General features: G+C 53.6%; 1 protein-coding gene across 1 annotated transcript; it reads left to right on the top strand.

The window, feature by feature from the left end:
- The first annotated feature begins 7,648 nt into the window (after positions 1 to 7,648).
- FEZF2 (FEZ family zinc finger 2) lies at positions 7,649 to 11,365 on the top strand. Its single transcript, XM_074959664.1, has 5 exons — positions 7,649 to 8,044; positions 8,321 to 9,157; positions 9,353 to 9,487; positions 9,689 to 9,821; positions 10,688 to 11,365. Exons 2-5 carry the CDS (start codon positions 8,372 to 8,374, stop codon positions 10,933 to 10,935), a joined length of 1,302 nt encoding a protein of 433 aa, XP_074815765.1. The 5' UTR covers positions 7,649 to 8,044; positions 8,321 to 8,371; the 3' UTR covers positions 10,936 to 11,365.
- The last annotated feature ends 11,768 nt before the right edge of the window (positions 11,366 to 23,133 follow it).

The raw sequence follows: 23,133 nt of genomic DNA, 5'->3' as shown, positions 1-23,133 counted from the left end.
GCAGGTTAAAATCCCTGGGCAGTGTCTACATTCCTGCAGCCACCACAGGGGAAGAACTATGGCTATGGAAATGGAGAGCCTGGTTTAACCTGTCATCCCACAGCCATGCTCTTTGCCCTGGACTCCAGCCCTTGGTGTAGAAGTCTGCCCCAGACTGCACCCTTTCATTAAAAACCTCACCCTTCCAGCTACAAAGAAAACCTTCCAAGCATGAGCTGCATAGGAGCCAGTGCAGAGATGGCTTCAGGGGTCTATAGACACAATTGTTCTGAGCGATGCAACTGCTCTGCTCATTTCAGTGAGAGGGTGAACTCTGAAACCTAATGATACAAAATGATTAACATTCAAAACTGCCCCCCTCCTTTAGTACCCAGATAATGTGCTTAATCCACAGATCCTAGCGGCTTCTGGCCTCCGCCCAGCCATGGCTGGGCCTGTTGTTTAGTTATGCATTTTCCAACACAAAATTCTGTAGCACGTTGAAAATTAGAGGTTTGGGAGTAGCCTACAATGCGTTAACATTGAGGTTAACTCACAGAAGGGAGGCATTAGGGGTTGGATTGCTCCTTTTCCATCAGCCAAATTTGGGGGCTAAGATGCCGCTTGGAAAGCAGGCCACTGGCATGTCAGTGCCTAAATGGTGGGTTTAGGAGACTGGCTTTAGGGGCCCAGATTTGAAGAAATTCGGCCTCCATGTTTAAATGTATTTGAAGCTGCCACCCAGTCTCCAGCCTGCTGCGCTGGCCGTCCCAGGAGCGCAGAGACCTGCCGGCAGGCTGGAGGTCCCGTTGCTTACAGCGGGAGGTCGCTCAGGCAGCAGCAGGAGCCCGACCCAGGCCCCCACTCGCCCGACCTGCGCCCCAAGTGACTCCCGTCCCCGCAGCAGGCGGGGCAGCCCGGGAGGGCCGCGGACTTGCAGAGCCGGGATCTCCAGCTCCGGGTGCGCTGCAGAGACGCCGGCGCAGGACCGCGCGCGACTCGACCCTTGCGGCGTTGCCGGGACCGGCCACCAGCCCGCGCCCCCGTTCACACCGGCCAGCGAGCCGCGGGACACCGGCCGCTGGCCCCGGGATCTGAGCCGTGCAAACCCCAGGCGCTGAACGGGCCCCGTTGCAACACTGGGGGGCGGGGAGGGGGGGGGCTACCAAACGGGCGGCGAAATGTGGGTGCATGAAAGCAAATTGCACACGACGGTTTACTGGGAATCAGCAGCGCAAAGACCCCCCCCACCCCCCACGAAGCTTTTGCAGGGTGTGCGCTACCGGCCCGTGTGAAGGAGAGCAAAGATGGGTAACAAAACAGTGGCCCTCCAGGGACTCGTATGAAGGAAACTTTTAACCCCACAATAAAGCGAGGGTGGTTAGCTCCTGGGCGCAGCGGATCTTCTGACACGGGCAGTTAGTATTTTGTTGCATTTATTCTTTAAAACAGGTGACAACGAGCACGAACACGGGGGGCTTCCTGCCCCGGGCGCTTGCAGACTCAATCCGCCAAACCCCGGCTGGCTTCATCTGCGGCCGAGGCTTTACCCGTGTGCCCAGCACGAACCAACCAACCACACCAGGAGCGTCCCAGCCGAGGGCCGGGGTACTTGACTCTGGCCCCAGCCTGTCGTTGCCAGTAAAACAGCAGCGGGACGCTGTGGGTCAACCTAGGGGTCCAAGGCCAGCTCCTGGTTATATTCTGGGAAGGGCGGAAGCCCCGCGTGGCTCGAAATCCAGCCACAGCCTTTTGGGTTGGGTTAGCGGGGATGGGAGCGAGTCATGTTCCGCCTCGTAGGGTGTAACCAGCCCCTGCCAAAAGCCGCATGCCCCTTGCCTGGCTCGCTGTCTCCCTAGGAGCCCGTTCAGTAGCCCTCGCTTTATGCCATAAGGAAACAAAAGTAACAAGCAAAGCCCGCCCCGTCCCCCTTTTGCGTGCGGGAGCGGAGCACGGTGCGAATAACTTTCGGCAGCTTCCACCCTGGAGTTTAAGAAGCTGCCAAGTTAAATAAATAGGAGGATCCTAAATTATCTACCGGGGGACCACACGTCCAGCCCATCAGGAGGTCACAACGTTGCTAATGCGGGAGGGGGCGAAATCACAAACCCCTTGGCCGCATGGAAAGCAAGGGACGGGTGAACGGGGTCTGTCTGCTAGCGCTGGCAAATTGCGGGAGTCGGGTTTTATCGATTCTATTTCCCGGTCCTTAGCACGGAAATCGGGGTGTTTATGCCGCAGCCTCCCTTAGCGTCAGTCCAACCCCGGGGAGCCACAGGCGGGCAAGTTTGTGGAGCGAAGAAGGAGATTTCGTTTGGGGGCCTAGAAGGGACATCAAATAGCAAAGCAGAAGCTGCTTTCTAGGCAAGGCTGATCCGGGCTGGCTCGATTCGGAGCAGAGCCCCCACGCCGGTACTGTCTCTGCCTCCCCCCAAGCGCTGACCGCGCTACGCCGGATTAAGGACAATAGAGAGGTGGGCTGACCTGCAATTAAACCCGTTCATTACTCAGGTCCCTGCTTCGCTGTCTCCCCTCAATATCTCCCAGCATCCGAGGGCTGTGCTGAAAACCAGCCTGGGAGGGTTTTGCTTTTCCAGCTCGTGCCTTTTCTTTTCCACCCCATCTGTTTAGGCAGACAGTGGAGAAAAGAGATTGGTCACCAAAAGTGAGGCCCGGGCTTCCTGTCACTGTCTGATAGCCCCCCCTTTCCCCACAAGCTGCCCCCCGGTACGGGGTTTGCTTCGCAGCCAGGGACTCTACAGGAATGTCTTTGCAGCAGTAACCTGCCTGGACCATTTCACCTATGGGTCGCCCCTGCCAGCGGCTTACAAGCAAATGCTTCACGAATTGGGTTGGTTGTGGCGAAAGATCCGGCTTCTCGGGGCCAAAAAGAGCCCGGTCCGAGCCTAGCACTAGATCGCCGGCCCGTAACTTTTCCTTGCACAACGTCGGAATCAGTGCCCTTTTTTAAGCCTGAAAAAGTTCGTCCCCCTTTCATACCCACCTCCCTCCTCGGTGGCTGCAAAACTGGAAATATTGACACCCGAGAGTCGAACGTGAGGGGCGCTAAAAATAAGTCACCCGTTGAAAATAGCGATTTGCATTTTCAGATCGCCGGTGGCCGGTGAGTAGTGAGACTGCAGCGCAAAAGAAAAACCCTAAATCCCCCCGTTTTCGTCTGACAAAAGCTTGCACACCCCTGCCTAATTTCTGCAAACCCCTGAAGTCGTTTCGGTTGTTGAAATGCCAGGAGGGAACTACAATGCGCAGTGGGAAGAACACAAAGCCGTCTACACGGCGATTCCCCGCGCGGTTAAGGCTGTGACACTGATCCGGTCGGTTTCCCGGCGCTTAAGGCACGAGGGGCTGCTGGAAATAATCTTTTACAGTTAAATCTCACGCCCTGCGCGGGAGAATTGCACCGCTCGTGCCCTGGAGTGGAGCAGACCCCAAAAGGCTAGCGCCTGCCTGGCGTTTCCGACAGGACCAAATTAATAAAGAATAATGACGATCATTCAGCGTCGGGCTTAGCAAGGGAAAAGACGTATCAGGGCGAGGGCTGGAGGGCGACGGGGGCCGCTCTCTCCAAGTCCGCCACAGTTACCATCCTTCCCCGCCTGGCAGAAGAGGAATCAACAAAGGCAGCGTCCAGCTGTGCGGAAACTTGCCATGTCAATTAAAATCCTGAGCCCCCGGCCCTGGGTTCTAGCTGGGATCCGAACGCAGTCGGGGAAGTTCTGTGTCCCTTGGGCACGTCCTGGGTATGCCAGGGCTTGGGCTGGGAGGCTGGGGAGGGGTTGACTTGAGCTCCTGGTGGCTCGGCTGCGTTTCCTTGGGGCTGGGGGGGTGAGAAGCCAGATCTAATGGGGGAGGGCAGGATACAAGAGCCTCCCGGGGGGGAAGTTTTGATCTTCTGCTGCGCAAAAACCGTTGTCCACCGGGGCAGGCGCCACTCCCCGGGCACGGGTGAGGCAGCGAAAACCACGTGTCACCAGAGCTTTGAGTCTTTGGCCCCTGATGTGAACGGATCAAAATCCCCCTCCCTGCCCCGGTTTGTCTAGCGACTCCGCTGGACCCGCCACCAGCTCCCGCGCTCACCCTGCCTGGGCCAGGGGCCGGGGCCAGCCCCAGCTCTGGCCCGAAAGCAGCAGCGACGGTGGGCGCGTCTTTGGGGCATCGCTGACAACGCTCCTGGTGTCTCCCGGCGGGCAGGGGGCTGGCGAGGGGCTTCCTGTCTGACCTGGTTCCTTCCCACGCAGGGATTTTGCAAGATGGGGGTTTGGGGGCAAGGACTCTGACCGGACTGAGGGGCTCCCAGGGGCGAAAAGGCTCCACCTGCAGGGGGAACATGCCCGGCTCTTATTTCTGCCTCCTTGTGGGCCAGGAGCCCCCTGACCCAGGGGCTCCCCCGGGAGCTCTTTGCCCCCACGTGCTGGGGCGGGGCATGGGGTGGGGAGAGCGCACGGGCTCGGAGTGGAGAACGGGGACCCTTTGCAAAGCCAGCTCCAAAGTGACCGTCGACCCCGAGAGAGGGAGACAGCGCTGCCAGGCAGGAGGGGGACCCCTCAGCCCCCCCCCCAGCCCAGCCCACGCCTTTCCGGGAGCTGGGCCACAAGTGCCTCCCAGCTCCTGTTACCCTCTGGCCAGATCTGCTCCCTGGAAGCAGCCTCTCCCCACCAGGCCACAGCGGCAGCCCTCGCCCGAGGGGAAAGGCCGCAGGGGAGTCCCCCGGCATGACAAGCTACCTCCCGGGGCTGCCACCCGCCCACGCTGGCAGGCGGCTGGATCCAGCAGCCTGCAGGGATCATGGCAGCTCCTGGGAGGACAAAGTTGTTCCTCCGGCTCTGGGCCGCCCCGCTTCTTAACCTGGCATTTGGCTGCCCCTCCAGCCCTTCCTAGGGGGCTGCCCCGGATTCCCTGAGCCCCTGGGGGTGCGCTGTACCGGGCAGAGCGAACCCGCTTCCTCCGGAGCAGAAGCTGCCTTGAGAACAGGCTCGTATGGAATTGGTTCTGCACTGCCTGGGGTTGGTCTCTCCAGCCATAGAAAAGATTATTCCTTGTGCCGATCACATCCCTCCAGAGGGTCACCCTTCCCTCCCCTAAATCCTCGGGCTCAGGTCCCAGCCAAGCAAACCCCCCGCACCGCGCCTGGGATCACTCGGGGGGTTGCAGCAATCCCGGGCTCTGAATTCTTTGAACGCCCCTTCGATTCTGTGCGTTGGCCTGGGTTCGCCTTTTGTGTGCCGGGGGTTCAGCTGTTTGGGAAGAGGGGACGGAACAGGCCGGATCTGCGCATTTCTAGCACCTCCAAGGCCAGCTAGCCTGGTAGCAAAAAGCCACGGGAGTGCGATGCAGAGGGAGCTTTGCTTCCGCAGGAGCTGCATGCGGGAGGAACAGAAGAAACCCTTTCCATGAAGGGGGGAGGGGGCTACAACTTAAAAAATGAAGCCAGTGAAGAAGGGAAAGACAATAATCAGGAAAAGGAGAGAAAGCGAGCAAAAGACTGGGCCGTTTGGTGCCAGGGAAATGGTGCCTCCGGTTTCTTGCACCGGTTCCCCAGCCCCCCCGTTCTCTTGCCTGAAATCGTCTCGTTTACAGAAAATATTTGTTTGCACTATTAGTTGGTACCGGAGTTAATTGCTCGATGTGTTAGCGCGGAGTAAGCTGGATAAAAGTCGGCTCAGTGTGTATTGTGTGGGTGAGCTGTTGAGCTGTGCTTGAATCAACTGCAATCAGGGTTAGCTGGCGATTAATTAACGTGTGAGTGGCAAGGTGTAAAACAGTTCCCAACCCTCCCCTCCCTGGAATCTGCCGGCGAGGAGGAGAAGTTTGCGGAGGCTAATTAAATACTTGGCTAAAGCCGGCGCGCTTTGGGGAGAGCGGCGCGTCAGCCAGGGCTTGTTTTGACCCACGTTTTCTCTCCGGCCGCTCCGCAGTAGGTAGCGGCCCATTGGGATGCAGGGGAAGATGGCGAATGAAGCCGGGAGGAGAGAAGGTGGGGTGAGAAAGGGCCATGTGCCCCCATGGGGTAGGGCTCCAGGGAGGATGCCCTTCCGACAGGAGCCAAGCTGGAGGCAGCTTGGCTTCGGCTGCCCTTTACCCAAGACTTAAGTGTGTAATGAAAGAGAAGTCGGGACTCGAACAATAGTTTTTACGTTCACCACGGATGCACCAAGCCCAGCGGTGCCAGGGCTCAGCCTTGGCACAAAATCAGCACTGCCTTTCGCCTGGCTTGGCCTGGGGTTAGCTGCCCAGCTGTTTTCAGAAATAACTGCGGGCGGGAGGGAATCCGGCTCGGGGATTTTTTTTATTTTAAATCTACTTTCCTGAGCATCCAGCTCAGGCCAGGCCAATGCCCCCTTCCCCTGGCTCTGCGCGCTCCCTTCCCCTAACCTGACCGCTCAGAGACGGGCTAGCAAGAAAGGGAAGCTGGGCTAAAATTAACCCCCCCCAGGGCCCTTTTCCCCGAGCGGAGAGGGGCTGCTTCCCCCGAGAGACCCCTCCAGCCCCTCGGAGCTCAGTGCCGGCCGAGGAGCGAGCTGGCCTGCCCCAGGCGTTCGGACGAGCCCTCCAGCGCGATCGTCTCGCCCCTCGGCCGCCTTGCAGCCCCCAGAGCGCTCTTTGAGCGGCCCTTGTTCCCCGGGCTTGTTGTGGTTCGCAGGTGAAACAGGCTGTCTGCAAACAGCGGAATTCAAACGGCCCCGCTGGAAAAGGGGGCCTTTGTCAGCAGGACACAAAACGCTGAATTCCTCTAAACTTTCTTAGGCGTGCTGGGCGGGGGGAAGGGGGGGATATAGGGGCCTTTTCATGGCTTGCTTTACCTCTGGGCAGGCTAAATCTCTCCCCCTTCCCAAGCTCCCTCTGATAATCCTTCCCTTTATTTTAGAAACATACAAAACCAGGTTCCACGCCGCGCTATAGTGGCGCCGAGTGAAAGAGAACTGAGCTGCTCTGAAGCGGCGGAGGAAAATTGGTTCTGCTGAATAGCCCCGAAGAGGGGGCGAGCGCTTAATCAGGGCAGGGGAGGCTCTGCCCTGGCAGCCAGGCCCCCATAAACAGGTGGCAATTGGGCCCTCAGTTAGCCAAGCAGCAAAGTCCCTACAGCTGAGGTCTGCAAAGCCCCCCTCGCGATCAAATCGTTGCCGTTAAAAGCGAAGCAAAACCAAAGCAGAGACGCCCCGCCGCTGCAATGAGGTGGTGTGGCTTCTAAACGAAATTCAGCTGATGAAAAGGGGGCGAGTCACCAGCCCCAAGGCAGAGGGTCCTTCATCCCAGTGGGGCACCGCTCAGAGCAGGAAATTTGCAAAACCCCTTCTCAGGCGGGCGATGCCCCGTTTCAGACGCAAAAGCCCCAGCCCGGTCTGATGCGCGGGCCACGCCGGACCAGTGTATGTAAGGTTAATCGCCGCGTTACACGGGGAGGAGAATTAAACTTAGTTTAATTAACATTAATACACCGCCCTAATTAATGGGCTGGCTATTAATTTCGACATGCCGGGGAGGCTCGCAGAGAAGTGACAATTTATTAATGATCTGCAATGGAGCGGAGCGCAGATGGGTTGCCAGAATAACTCGAGCATGCTTGTGGGGTGTGTGTGTGTGCGTTTTTTAAACAACCCTCCTCCTTTTTTTTTTTTTTTTAAAGTCCTGCCGCTCCCTCCCAGTGGCTTTTCTAACCCGAGCACTCGCTACTGCGCTTCTTTCCACCCGACTTGTGAATCGCACTTGCCTTCTAATTTGCCACATGCAAAACGATTCCTCTGCTTTGCAAGTTGCTTTTGCTTCCCCTCCACCCCTCCCTTCGCCTTAAAGGCTGGCGGATAAATTCTGTGCCTTAAACTGGCAGGAGGGAAGGAGGCGGCCCGCTGCACCCCAGCCCGGCGCTGGGGCTCGGGGAGGCTGCACCGTGGCCTCCCCATGTCATTCTGCTTGAAGTGACTTCGTGTGATGTCAGCTTTCAATGTCAGAGCCAGCGAGCTGACGCTCGGGAAGATGTTGGCTATCAAAATGTGACCGTGTGGCCACTCTGCGCTGCTGGGACGCGTCTCGTCGGTGCTGGGCAAAGGTAAGTAATTCATCCCCGCGCGGGCTGGACCCTCCCGGGCCCTGCTCGAGCAGCGCCCGGCGAGCTGGGGCTCAGGGGACCGGTGGGGTGGGTGGTGGGGCTCTGGTTTGGAGGTTGCTCTGGTGTGTTCTGGTTAATGAGCATTAAGCGGGTGTCCCCCCGCCCCGGGGCCATTGTTCTCGGGTAGGGTCATTTGAAAAGGCGGGGGGGGGGGGAGGAGAGGGGGACCAAGGTGCTTATTAAGTTGATTTGTCTCCTGGCTTTTCTGGAATGCAGAGCTGAGACCGGGAGCGCCCAGCCGGGCTCGCTGCTCGCCTCCTGCCCGCCATGGCGAGCTCGGCGGCCGTGGAGACGGTCATGCCCTCCGCCTGCCCGCGCCACGAAGGCAGGAGCGGCGCCTCCAACCCCTCCAAGACGCTGGCCTTCTCCATCGAAAGGATCATGGCCAAGGGCGCCGAGCCCAAGCCGGCCTTCGAGCCCAGGCCAGGCGGGCTGGAGCCCGAGCCGGGCAAGAAGAGCCTCAGCCTCTGCCCGCCGCTCCCGTGCGTGCTCCCCGTCCAGCCGCTGGCCTACGAGGTGCACTCCAAGGCGCTGCTCAGCTACTCCGAGCTCTGGAAGGGCAGCGCCCTGCGGGGCCCGGCCGGGCTGTGCAAAGCCAACTGCGGGGCGTGCTGCAAGGCGGAGCTCGGCCTCGGGCACTCGCTGCTGCCGGCCAGCCGAGTCATCAAGCCCCAGGCCATCAGCCAGGCGGCGGGGATGCCCGCCCATGGCTCCGTGTACTGCTTCAACTACCTGGACTCCGCGTACCACCCCTCCGAGCTGCTCCCCGGCTCGCTCCTCCCGGCCAGCCTGCTGGGCGCCCAGCCCGCGGCCGGCCTCTCGGCGCACCACAAACTCTTCCTGCTGGAGAACGCCAAGCTGGCCGGGCTGGCGCCGGAGAAGTTCCCCAGCGCCCAGTACCCCCACAAGGAGCGGCTCCCCGGCCAGCTGGACCAGGTGATGAAGGAGAACACGGCCCTGGCCGGGGAGAGGAACGGGGTGAAAAGCCACAGCAAAGTCAGCAGCTCCGCAGACGGCAAGCCCAAGAATTTCACCTGCGAAGTGTGTGGCAAGGTAAGGGGGGCCCTGTCCCGGGGCGGCCCAGCTCTGGGGTTCACCAGGCCGCCCTCCTGGTTGTTTTTTAGGGCAAAGCTGGGCCCTGGAGTTGCACCTTCCGGGGAACAGCCCAGGCGCATCCGTGGGGGGCCGGAGAGGAGACAGGGCCCCCGCGCCCCTCGCCTGAAACGCTTCCCTTGTGTTTCCTCCTAGGTCTTCAATGCCCACTACAATTTAACTCGCCACATGCCGGTCCACACGGGGGCCCGGCCGTTCGTCTGCAAAGTTTGTGGCAAGGGCTTCCGGCAGGCCAGCACCCTGTGCAGACACAAAATTATCCACACGCAGGTACGTGCCGAGCTTGCCTTTCGTTTTCCAACAAAATCAAGTTGTTGTTGTTTTATGTTTTTATTATTTTACAGACGTGGTAACCGAGCGAGGGTCCCCCTGGCCCAGCCAGGGGCCTCGCAGGGCTGGGACTCTGAACGGGAAGGAGGGCAAGATTTCCACACGTTTCTGCATGTATTTCTTCTCCTTGTCTTTCCCCAGGAAAAACCTCACAAATGTAACCAATGCGGCAAAGCTTTCAACAGGAGCTCCACGCTAAACACGCACATTAGGATCCACGCCGGCTACAAACCTTTCGTGTGTGAATTTTGTGGAAAGGGGTTTCACCAAAAAGGTATTTTAAAAACATCCATCGCCTCGGGTTTTTTTGTTTTTAATTTAAAGCCCGAGGTTCCAGCCAGGCAAAGCAATGCGGGAGAACGGAGAGGCTCGTTTTCCTAACCTGTGTACCGCTTCAAATCCTTGTCCGCTCGATCTAAGCAGGAAGAAATGATTTGGGGAAACGAAGTCTCCCCGCTGGACCCAGCAGAATAACGCCCAGCTGCCCACAACGTTCGGGGCGGGCTCAGTCGTATATAGCGAGACATGGAGGCGCTCCGCTGGGGGGGGCAAAGGGGTTATGGAAAGGGGGACCCCAGCAGTGTCCCGCGTGGCCAATCGAGGCTTAAAGCGGAGCTCGAGGTTGCCCCGGAAGGCAGCCACCAAGCCGGGCAGTTTACCCACGTATTTCATCTGTTCGCTCTGCGTTTGGGTCTCACGCTCCACCCGCGAGAGGAACAGAAGGAACCATCCCCGGTGCAGACAAGTTTCGGAAGAGCCTTTCTCTTCCAGGGATTTTCCCTGCGAGGCGGGCCGCGGCCCGGCGAATTCCTGACGGTCTTCACTAAATGCGTTTTTTTTTCTTTTTCTTTCTTTCTTTTTTTTTTTGTTAAATGAGGTGCCATTTCGGGGGCCCTTATCCAGGTTCCTCCGTTTGCCCTGGGTCAGGACACTGACCCGGCCTCTAACTCTGTACCGTGTCAGTTGTAGGCTGCTCGGCTTTGATGCAAAGGGAGTTTGACACCTCCTTGACTCCCCCGTGCAGGACGCCGCCTAATGAAGTCTCGCGGCGGGGCGGAGCGGTGGAGCCCCAGCCCTTGGGAGCCCCGCGAGTAACCGCGTTTCCCCCTTTCCCCCTTTCCCCCCTTCTCCCGCTCGCAGGGAATTACAAGAACCACAAGCTGACCCACAGCGGGGAGAAGCAGTACAAATGCACCATCTGCAACAAAGCCTTTCACCAGGTCTACAACTTGACTTTCCACATGCACACCCACAACGACAAGAAACCCTTCACCTGCGGCACCTGCGGCAAAGGCTTCTGCAGAAACTTTGATTTAAAGAAGCACGTCCGCAAGCTCCACGACAGCGCGACCCCGGCGAAAGAGCTGCCCAGGAGTTTGCAAAGCTAAAAGCTCCTTTCGCCCCGCGCTAGGGGACTCAACCGGCCTGCCCCAGGCCCGCAGAGATTTCAGCCTGGTTCCCAGAGCCCGAGCTCTCTCTCCCAACCCGCCGCTTGCTTTAAAAACCAGCCTGGCAGGCGCCTAGCCCCCTGGATTCCGAGTCGCATTTGTATATAAGAGGAAACTTATTTAAAACTCCTTTGCCACTCGGCTCCTGGGATTTGGTTGTCTTGAGTGGAAGGGGGAAGAGGGGTTTGTTTTCACCTAACTTCTCCCAAGGGCCCACCTGTACAATATGTGCCGGCAGAGCGGTCTTTATATATGTCTGTAAAATTAAATTCTAATGTACAATCGAATAAGGAATATACATACATACATACATACATATATATATATGGGATAATAAAAAGTCAATTCGGAGTCTTTTTTCGCCTTTTACAAAAGCTTCTACAGATACCTGAATCGTTTAAAAAAAAAAAATTCCAGGAAGGGAACCCACCCGAGCGGTGCGGAGTGGATTCAGTGTCAACTCGGATTTCGTTCTGCTGTGGAAATGGCTGCGCGGCTCGCGTTTTGGTTCGATTCTGGCACTTTAGGCAAGGGGCGGCGGGGAGGGGGAGATGACCACGGTTTGCTAGTAGCAGAAGCCGGAGTGAGAAATAAAACGCGAGATGCGAAGGAGCCTTTAAGAGCTGCAAGAAATAGTAAACCAGCCGAGAAAGGGCCCGAACCTGATCTCACCGCGCTCAGTGGCTCGAGATGGGAGGAAATCACCTGTTTACTTAATTGCTTCTTCCCCGGGCTAGTCCCCCCCATTCCCCTCTTCAGAGAGGGGGGCGCGTACCCGCAGGGACAGGACTGTGTCGGAAAGCTAAGCTTTGCCATCCCCTCGCCCAGGGACGCCGCGGTGCGAACCGGCCGCCGCAGCCCCTGGAAGTGCGACCGGCCGCTCCGGCCCGTGTAACGACTTTCCACCCAATATTGCGTGGGAAACGGCTCGGTCCCCTTCCCCCTGTTTTTTTAAAGGGGTCGGGTTTGTTTTTGTTGGGGAGGGGGGGTTGGGAAGCCGAGACAGGCCGGGGAAGAAAGTTAAAAATACATGAAGGCACGTAGCGAAATTAAACACAGCCGCAAAGCGGACACACCGCGGCCGAAGCGCCTGCCGAAATCTCCCCCTTCCCCGCGCTCAGGGGCGTTTATCCGCACGCCGGGGCGCTAACGCCGCGGGTTCTCAGTACGACTGGCAGGAGGATTTCGGCCTGAAGATGGAAGACAATCGTGGCTTTCCAGAATGTCACCTTTTGGTCCCTCCATTAAGGCGCATTTAAGCCCATTTCCTGAATGGCTATCTTTGCCCTGAATGCTGATGAACTGATCTCACGCTTGCTTTCTGAGTAATGACCCAAATTAAGAGAGAAAACACAGACCCTTCAAACCGCATTACATTAATCTAATCACTCCCAGCAGGGCCCAGCAACCCCTTTTTGATCAGAATATGGATAATCAAGCCCTTGGATTACACTAACTGTTCCCTTCCCCTCTCCCCCTTCCCTCCTCCCAGACTCTTAATATGCAAGTGTCTATTCTGCCCACGTCGGGAGGAACAATATTATTCTAGCGGGGAAGGGAAACTCAGCCGGCCGGGCCTGTGCGTGCCGCTCAATCCAAGCTCGCCAATGAACACGCGAGCCAGCAGGGCACCAAATGGCTGGGGACCGCTTTAGCGGAGGTTCACTCCCCCCCCCCCCCGCCTTAATTGAGTGGCTAAATGCGGGCAGGCGAGGAGCCCCCTGCATACCGCCCCGCTTGCTCCAGAGGGGCCCGGGGGGGCGCGTGATCAGATTTCCAAGGGGGCTTGTCATTGTTGTTTTTATTGTGGGAACGCGACAAAGTTCACCGAGTTTAAGGTCACAAGCATCTTCCAACGGGGGCTATGCAGGGGGCCAGGCCAGGGGATTTCGCCGGTGCTGCCTTCTCAGGTCACTCTGCAGGATTCATATTAATTTTCAGTTACAAAATCCCGCTCAGAAAAATGTCTCTAAATCTTAACACACACACACACACACCCCGCTGCAGGGATTCCTGCTCCCTAGAGGAGGTGCTGAGCCTGCGAGCGGGTCCCTTGACCCCACCGCGGGGAACATTTTAGGGCCTTTAGGGCCATTCGCTTGAGCCCGAGGCTCTGGTGAAGCGTTGGGCCGCCCGGACTCAGAGCCACTGGAGACACGTGCTGGGAGCGGTGTTTGATTGAACGTCAGCAAAAGTTCTCCCCCTTCCAAGTCAGCCGGGGGGGGGGGGGACAGGACACACCTGTGCCAGGCGGAGGGCTTCAGGGCAGCACCGGGGTGCATTGCTCACCTCTGGGACAGCGGATTCCCAGCTGGGGTCTTTTCCACTGCCCCGCTCCGGCTGGTGTCCCTCTCCCTCGCCAGCGGGATCTGACTCTAAGGGCCGATCCTGCTCCCAGGGGAGGTTTTGCCGGCGGTTCAAGGGGAGCAGGATGGGCCCCGCTCTCTAGACGCTGGATCTAGAGTTCAAGACGCTGGGTCTGACGTTCCAGCCCGAGCACCACTCGGAAGGGCTTGGAGACTGTCTTAAATGGTTTCAGAGTAGCCACCCTGTTAGTCTGTATTCGCAAAAAGAAAAAGACTTGTGGCACCTTAGAGACTAACCAATTTATTTGAGTATAAGCTTTCCTGAGCTACAGCTCACTCACGAAAGCTCATGCTCAAATAAATTGGTTAGTCTCTAAGGTGCCACAAGTCCTCCTTTTCTTTTTGCGAATACAGACTAACACGGCTGTTACTCTGAAACTTATCTAAAGTGATCACTCTCCTTCCAATGTGTATGATAATCAAGGTGGGCCATTTCCAGCACAAACCCACTCTCCTGTTGGTAATAGCTTATCTAAAGTGATCACTCTCCTTACAATGTCACTCTCTTTACAATGTGTATGATAATCAAGGTGGGCCATTTCCAGCCATTGTAAGGAGAGTGATCACTTTAGATAAGCTATTACCAACAGGAGAATGGGTTTGGGCCGGGGGGAGAAAACCTGGATTTGTGCTGGAAATGGCCCACCTTGATTATCATACACATTGGAAGGAGAGTGATCACTTTACATAAGCTATTACCAGCAGGAGAGTGGGGTGGGGGGAGAGAAAACCTTTTGTAGTGATAAACACCCATTTTTTTCATGGTTTGTGTGTATAAAAACGTCTTATGTATTTTCCACAGTACGCATCCGATGAAGTGAGCTGTAGCTCAGGAAAGCTTATAAATTGGTTAGTCTCTAAGGTGCCACAAGTCCTCCTTTTCTTTTTGTCTTAAATGGGTGACTCATTTTGCAGAACAGAAACCAGGCCCTGTCCTCTGCAGGAGCGGACAAGAGGGGCAGCCGGCTGCCTTTGCCCCCCAGAGAGGCGAGGCCGAGCGGGCTGCAGGGCCTGGGGGCGGGTGGGTCAAAACCAGGTGGTGGTGACACAAGAATACGCGTCCGCACTAGTAATTTGCGAGGCCCCTAAAGCCAAAATGAGCATCGTAATTGCTCCTTTCTGCAGTATCGCCTCCAGCCCCGGGGATGGGAAGCGCCTGGCTCCTAGGGGACTGGCGGCGTAGGAACGCAGCCTGCTTGCCCACGAGGTCCAAGAAGAATGGGGCAGGGGGCTGCTTTGCCAGTGCCCTGCATTGCCCCTACTTCCTTCCTGTGATGCGTCTCCCGGCTCAATCAGCCAGCCTGGTCCCCTGGCCTGGGGGTGTGTGTGTGAATCAACAGGTATCAGAGCAGCTACCTGCCTGCACCATCGGATGCATACTCTCGTGGTTCTCTCTTGCATCACACGCCACGATTTGAAAGGCTGCTGCCTGCTTTTAACGCCCGCCGCTGTCCCGGTCACCCCTGGGGAGGGGACGTCGCACAGCGGGGTGGAACCGCGGCGCCTGCAGCTGGCGGCCCCTGCCCGGCCACGCGAGCTCTCAGCCTCCGGCCCGGCCTGGCCCCGCCGAGCAGCAGTGGGAGAGCCGCGCGTGTAAACAGGCCGCTTCGGAGTGACTTTCATTCCCTCAGAAGGAATGTTAAGGGGCGAGATCCGGATTCCCATTGAAGTGAGCGGCCCCAGGCCCGCCGGCTGCGGGGAGCAAGGTCGAGTCCTGATCGATTTAGGAGGAGTTTAAAGGGACTGCGGGGGGAGGGGGGAATTATCTCTATTAGCGGCATCAGCAGCGCCCGCTTGCTCCCCGCTAAAGAGCCAGTTCTTCACACGCCTCTTGGGGCTCGGGACCAGCTGGGTGCGGAGCCTGATCTTCGCCAAGGGCCGGGGCTGGCCGGAAGGCAAGTCTGACATTGACCGGGGCATACCGCCCCCACTACGGCCGCCCGCTAGACCGGGGGGCGGGGTATGTTCACACACACACACACGAGACTCCAATTATCTCCCCCCCCCCCGCAAGATGTTGCTGCTGTCCATGACTGCTCACACTTCAGCACTCTTGCCAGCAAGCCTCAAATCATAATAATAATACAAACACTCAGCCATGAACACAACAGCTTGAGCAGGCCCGGTCCTTTATTTTTTTGGGGAGGGGGGTTAGAGGTACTTCTATGTAAAGTGACACTAAAGTAGCCAGCATCCCCCCCCCCCCGTGTGCTCCATTTGCCTGGCTGCTGAGGAGAGGGGGTGCTATCCCCCACGTGCTAATTCCAGCCTAACACCTGCCCCCCCCCAGAAGATGAGAAGGGGGGGCAGGTGTGTGGAGCAGCAGGGGGAGGCCAGCGGGCTGGAGAGATGCACTGGGAAGCGACCAACCCAAAGGCAGATGCGTTGCCCTTTTCCCTGCACTCCGCTCTCCAAATGTCTGAGCAACCGGCTTGCTGCGAGAAACATGTTAATTGCCAGCGGAGCTCATTAAGGCGTGCACATGCAAAACACAGCGAGGGAGATTAAATGGACAAAAGCGCAATAATGAACTGTCAACAACCGAGCCCATCTACACGACCAGCAGCACTCAAGAATGAGGCATTGGGAGGCAACAAAGGATTGTCTGGGACAGGAAGAAAGGACGACCTAGACTTTTGTTTAGTCAACACAATTGATTACAAATGAGAGATTAACAGGATAGCTCCAGAGTTTTTTTGAAGGAGGCAGAAGAGAAAAGTCCAATTAAGTCCACCGAATGTTAACTACATTGATTTCCACGGCCAGCCCCAAAGAAATTCTCATTAAACCATCCCTGGCGATCCCTTTTGGAAAGTAATTTGTCTCCCTGATGGAGCAGAGAAAGGGAGCCCTGTAAAGAGAAAGAAGCGCTAGTTCTTGGCACAATGCGCTTAGGAGACACACTGGAAAGAGCCAAAGGGGGAGTTAATGAGCATCTGACAAGCCGCTTGGATTCAGGCCTGGAGAGCAGTGATGAAAAGATGGAATTGGCCAACAACTATTCTTTATATCAAACATAAAAAGGCCAATCTGAAACAGGGCTGCTTAAAGCTGGTGGGGAAGAAAAGCAAGGCCCCCACTGGGGCTGGAGTGGAGAACTCAGCTGCCCCATTGGGATGGAAAATGTATTGGCATGTCCTCTCCCCTCCAGGCCCCGGCTGGACATTACGGCCCTTAGCTAAGCTCCACCAGGTCAGTCAATAGCGAGCCTTCCCAGCTGGCCTAGGGATGGAGATCTCTGGTCCGCTTTCCTGCCTCCTGCCAGTGCTTGGAGGACAGGTGATGCCAGCTGGACGCATCACTTATTTCTGAACCGTTATAAGAAGCGAGACCCAGCCACAGCCACCAGGCCAATCCCCCCCTTGCAGCAGGTCCCAGGAAGCGCTTCCTCGTGGCAGGAGCTCCTGCTGCCAGCCTCAACGCAGTAGCTCCAGAGCACAGGAGCTTGCAGGGAAGCCTAGCTGTGTCACAGTCCCTCCTCTCTTAGAGCACGTCAAGACAAGGAAAAAAGTGTGTTTTAAACACATTAGCAGATGTGTTAAAATCCTACTTTCAATTCAAGGTAGTTGCAGTTTTAACACTTATTAATTGGTATAGAGAAATCCCAGAGTTAACTTGGACCAGCTAACACCTAGGACTGCCTTGTTTCCCTAGGATTTTGACACATTAACTCACCCTTTAATAAAACACCTTGTTTCCCTAATGAAGACATGGTCAAATCTGCACAAGTTTACCTGAACTAGTAGGATCATAGGGTCTCATTCAGCCTGCTAAAATTGGGCTGACCTGTGTCTACACCAGTGTAGAGTGAGGTTTTCAATTAAGTTAAGATAGCTCAAGGTAACAATTAAAAATAAATAAGCTTTTTTCCTAGTCTAGACAAGTCCAGCGTGGGCACCCTTAAATCAGTTTAGAACTGGTTTATATTGATTTTGGCCTAAGTCAGTATTGACTTTGGTTTAGAAACGGCCTATCCAGTTAGCTTAAGTCAATAGGAGGCTCAATTCATAAGCCCCTTTAAAACCAATTTGTCCACAGACACATTAAGGGTTTGCAGCAGTTTAACTAGTTAAATCTGTGTGTGTAGACAATGTCTTAAAGGAGCCCTTGTATAATTTTCCACGAAGCATTTTGGTTTAGGAAATATCACTGTTTTTTTCCTGGGTGTCTTATAATGAGACAGAAACACCAGAGTTCCAGACAGGTGTCTGTAGTAAACTGACGATTATTTCTAATGTGGTGAAAGTAAGAATCATATAAGCTGCCCTCTGACTACTTCAGCTGTGCGTGAATTATGGGGTGAAATCCTGGCCCAGCTGATGTCCTAAACACAGAGTAACTTCAGAGCGCCACCAGTTTGGCATGTAGAGGATGCAAACCTACTTCCCACAAATACAAAAATATCAGAGGCTTCAGGGCATAAAACTGATCTGTGAACTGATGAGAGTTAGGAAGAACCGACCCAGGGACCCTCTAGCGGCAGCCTCTCTCTGCCCTTCTTCCTTCCCCTCTTGTCTGCTCAGTTTCCCTGGGCCACTTCCCCTTTGGCAAGAATCCTGCAATGGCAAACTAGGGACAGGTTCACTGGTTTTCATAAAAAGAAAAGGAGGACTTGTGGCACCTTAGAGACTAACCAATCTATTTGAGCATAAGCTTTCGTGAGCTACAGCTCACTTCATCGGATGCATACTGTGGAAAATTCAGAAGATGTTTTTATATACATAGACCATGAAAAAATGGGTGTTTATCACTACAAAAGGTTTTCTCTCCCCCCACCCCACTCTCCTGCTGGCAATAGTTTATGTAAAGTGATCACTCTCCTTACAATGTGTATGATAATCATATGATAAGGTGGGCCATTACCAGCACAAATCCAGGTTTTCTCCCCACCGCCCCACCCAAACCCACTCTCCTGTTGGTAATAGCTTATCTAAAGTGATCACTCTCCTTACAATAAGAAAAGGAGGACTTGTGGCACCTTAGAGACTAACCAATTTATTTGAGCATAAGCTTTCGTGAGCTACAGCTCACTTCATCGGATGCATACTGTGGAAACTGCAGAAGACATCATATACACAGAGACCATGAAACAATACCTCCTCCCACCCCACTCTCCTGCTGGTAATAGCTTATCTAAAGTGATCACTCTCCTTACAATGTGTATGATAATCAAGGTGGGCCATTTCCAGCACAAATCCAGGGTTTAACAAGAACATCTGAGGAACAGTGGGGGAGGGGAGGAAGGAATAAACCTATTTCCCCTTGTTTATTCCTTCCCCCCCCCCCATTCCTCATACGTTCTTGTTAAACTCTGGATTTGTGCTGGAAATGGCCCACCTTGATTATCATATGCATTGTAAGGAGAGTGATCACTTTAGATAAGCTATTACCAGCAGGAGAGTGGGGTGGGGGGAGAGAAAACCTTTTGTAGTGATAAACACCCATTTTTTCATGGTCTGTGTGTATACAGATTGATAGAGCCAGAAGAGTTCCCAGAAGTCACCTACTACTGGACAGGCCTAACAAAGAAAATAACAGAACGCCACTAGCCGTCTCCTTCAGTCCCCAACTAAAACCTCTCCAACGCATTATCAAGGATCTACAACCTATCCTGAAGGACGACCCATCACTCTCACAGATCTTGGGAGACAGGCCAGTCCTTGCCTACAGACAGCCCCCCAACCTGAAGCAAATACTCACCAGCAACCACATACCACACAACAGAACCACTAACCCAGGAACCTAGCCTTGCAACAAAGCCCGTTGCCAACTGTGCCCACATATCTATTCAGGGGACACCATCACAGGGCCTAATCACATCAGCCACACTATCAGAGGCTCGTTCACCTGCACATCCACCAATGTGATATATGCCATCATGTGCCAGCAATGCCTCTCTGCCATGTACATTGGTCAAACTGGACAGTCTCTACGTAAAAGAATAAATGGACACAAATCAGATGTCAAGAATTATAACATTCATAAACCAGTTGGAGAACACTTCAATCTCTCTGGTCACACGATTACAGACATGAAAGTTGCGATATTACAACAGAAAAACTTCAAATCCAGGCTCCAACGAGAGACTGCTGAATTGGAATTCATTTGCAAATTGGATACAATTAACTTAGGCTTGAATAGAGACTGGGAGTGGCTAAGTCATTATGCAAGGTAACCTATTTCCCCTTATTTTCCTAACCGTCCCCCCCCCCCCCAGACATTCTTCTTAAACCCTGGATTTGTGCTGGAAATGGCCCACCTTGATTATCATACACATTGTAAGGAGAGTGATCACTTTACATAAGCTATTACCAGCAGGAGAGTGGGGTGGGGGGAGAGAAAACCTTTTGTAGTGATTAACACCCATTTTTTCATGATTTGTGTGTATAAAAACAAACATCTTCTGTATTTTTCACAGTATGCATTCGATGAAGTGAGCTGTAGCTCACGAAAGCTTATGCTCAAATAAATTGGTTAGTCTCTAAGGTGCCACAAGTCCTCCTTTTCTTTTTGACTGATGGAGGTTTCTATGGCAGTGGGGACCTTTAACCATTCAGTTCCAGACGTTCTAACAGCTGGTGTGTTGTGGATTCTGTTTTGGTAAAGAACCTAACAGTGGGTGGCATAGTTCCATAGAGATTAAGGCCAGAAGGGGCCATTAGATCATCTAGTCCGATCTGTCTATCGCAGGCCATTGAATTTAATCCAGAAGCCCCTATACTGAGCCCAGGGACTTTAGACAGACCAAAGCATTTCAGCCCTCAAAACACCAAATGGTTGTGTGCCAGAGGCAGAGAGCAGGGGAGAGGGTGATGCCACCAAAGCACCCTGATTGCCACTGAAACATGGCCATGCGTAAGTCGTTTTAACAGCATTCTGTATCTCTGATTTCCCCAGGGCTTTTTGAACACGCACTAGACATTTAAGTCAGGCTGGTGTATAAGATCCAGAGGAGAAGCAGCCTACTCTGCCAATCTTCTGAGGCCCACCAAAGTGGCCCCCTTCTCCTTTTCTGCTGGACTATTGAAGGGGAGGGGGAAAAGAGGGAAAACCGATTGCTTCAGGATTTATAGCTAGAGAACTTTAAATGCTTAAAAATTTCCCATCGATCAGGATCTTTGCCTTTCCCGATCTCTCCCTCCCATGCCCCCAGCTTCCCTTCACACACCTCAATGCTTCTCTCAATCCACTATACCCTTCCATGTTCCCCGTCTCCCAATTCTAGGAATCCCTACACATCCTAGTCCCCTACCCCCCCTTCAGCCCCTTTTCCTACCCCTCCGCACACCCTCTTCCTGTGTTCCCCACAATGCTCTGTTCCAAATAGCACAGCACCAGGCCCCTTTCCCCCCTACCACCAGTCTACATGCTTCCCCGTCAGCACCTCCTCCCCATTTCATCCTGTCTTCCCTGTGCATAAGCTACGCCTGGTGTCAGGAGTGGGTCGATTCAGAGCTGAAACCATTTCAAAGTAATTGCAACCCTTACCCTGCACACACAGGAAACCAGCTCTGGACAAGCATCGCCCAGGCTGTACTCACAAGTAGCAAAGAGAGACAAAACACTGCAGCCTGAAAACTATACACGGATGCCCTGTGGGCAGAGCATTTCTCCACTCTGTCTTCATGCACAGAGAAACAGAGCTGGGGCTTTCTTCAGCCTGGGTCAAGCCCCTGCCCAGCAAACCACTTTCTTTAGCCTATGAAGCAGGGTGGAGGGAGGAATCGACATACCGGGTCTAGTGCAAGCAGGATCATTTCCCCAGCTCTTCCTGATCCCTTGGATTAGACAACCATGTTCTTTTCCCCTACCAAGCCCCTCCCACAGCATTCTACTGGCCCCTTACATCCCTGCTTTAATGAGCTCATAGTTAACCCATTTGCTGCTTGCCTTAGTGTGGAACATCACAAGCTATTTTAATGTTTTCATTATTAGCATAAAGCTTTGTAATTTTGCCACTAACGGAAGCTACTAAAAGCCACTTCTCCTCAGCAAGGCGAACAAAACAAATCTGTAGTTTCTAGGTCAAGCTACTTTGGAAATATTGGGAGCCAAAGAAAATTAGAACATTTTCCAAAAGTGAACTTCAGGCAAATTTTCAGAACACTGTGCCTTTAAAACTTCTGTTCAGCTCTGAATTTGACTTCCCGGGAACACTCTACCCTGAGATGAAATGCAGCAAAGACATTTCAGGAAAATCGGTTTCCTTTTGGGGAGGCTGGAGCACCTACCACTTTCTTTATTAATCCCAAATTTCAGAGCTGTGGCTTGACTCTTTTAGGCCCTGAGCTTGTGAAAACTTCACACACTTTATGAACTGTGAATGGCTGACTCCAGTGGGATTACTCAGTGTGTAAAATTAAGCACATGCATAAGTGTTTGCAAGATTGGTGCCTTAGTCAATAATAGAAAGTGTACTAAGGGTAGCTACTGTTCTCTGATAGTACCCTTGCTGGAAAGCATTCATTAAAATGGCAGATGCCACTTTGAGTGATACAAAAGTAATTGATTGGCCCTATTCCCAATCACTGAATGAAGATACTGAAAGAGTGGCAGGTATTTCTAAAATCTCCTTGGATTTCACCTTTTAAAGAAGATTACGATTATAATATATAATTTTGCCAACAGCCCAATTGGTGATGAGGGTCTCAGTGCACTTGGCACTGTAAAAAGATGTAGCAAAAAGACAGAGCCTGCCCCAAAGAGCTCACAAGCTGGTTATGAGATGGAACAGGAGGAGGAGACGAACAGGAGCAGAATGAGATAATAGTAAAGGAAGCAAGTTTTCATACAGGAAGCTGTCTCACCATCTTTGTGTGTGTGTATGTAGATGGCTAGAGTAGAATAGATTGGATTAATGAGAAACCCAAAAAGTGATGTGCTCCTAGTGAATACAGGTATGTATATATATAACAATGTCCACATTATTGTAACATTGGAGGTCTACCTAGGAAAGGAACACAGTGAAAAGAAAATCCTAGGTTTGATAGATCAATCCATCTCTGGGCTGAAGAACTAATGACTTAAGTTATGATATCTTCGTATATCAGCAGAAATTGGTATTTGTGTAGCTTGTACAAGAGGCTGTGGGTGCTTTGCACCAGCACAACCACAGAAAGGGTTAAAGACCTAGGTCCAGATCCTCAAACCTGCTAAGGCTCAATGGAAGTTCAAAGCCTAACCACCTTTGAGGATCTGGGCCTTTGTAACCCACAACATCGTGCTCAGTCAGTGACACTGCATGGGTTAACCGTGGGCAGAATTTGGCTGTAAAGCATGCAGGTATTTTAAATTCACAGAGAGCACCTAGGATCCTTTACAATCATTTCTCCAAAATCCCACTAACTGTCATATATTCTATTTCCTTCCCCGCTGGTGCCCCTTGCCAAGATATTTTGCATAAATAGAAGCTTTCTAATTTATAATCAGCCTCCTTCTGATTCATTATATTAATGATTTGGGATGTCACCAAGATTGGATTGTGGCATCACTGAATGAATCCAGCAGGATTATAAAGGAAGAAAAGCACAAATGTACTCAAAACACCTTGGCAATCAGAAACTAAGGGAAAGGAAACATGAAGAACACAACAATGTAGAGCAGCAGTGGCTCTTTAAATAATTCTAAATGCACTTCAGAGACAACAGAGAAAAACTGTGACAGACTTCATTCAGACACAAACCAGTTTGTATGGATTAGGTCTCTCACATTATTATGGGCATTTATTTCCAGGGAAGCACAATGACAAGCTAATCTACTGTTTCCTTTGAAT

Source organism: Natator depressus, chromosome 7 (assembly GCF_965152275.1).
Source record: "Natator depressus isolate rNatDep1 chromosome 7, rNatDep2.hap1, whole genome shotgun sequence".
Taxonomy (NCBI): Eukaryota; Metazoa; Chordata; order Testudines; family Cheloniidae; genus Natator; species Natator depressus.
Note: the sequence above shows the minus strand (reverse complement) of the source record. Positions and strands in the feature narration are given on the sequence as shown.

What these genes read in the sequence shown, in the direction of transcription:
- FEZF2 (XM_074959664.1), top strand. Translation starts at nt 8,372, where the DNA reads ATGGCGAGCTCGGCGGCCGTGGAGACGGTCATGCCCTCCGCCTGCCCG. An exon ending in CCTGCGAAGTGTGTGGCAAG is followed by an intron (nt 9,158 to 9,352) that starts GTAAGGGGGGCC and finishes GTTTCCTCCTAG; the next exon opens with GTCTTCAATGCCCACTACAA. An exon ending in ACAAAATTATCCACACGCAG is followed by an intron (nt 9,488 to 9,688) that starts GTACGTGCCGAG and finishes GTCTTTCCCCAG; the next exon opens with GAAAAACCTCACAAATGTAA.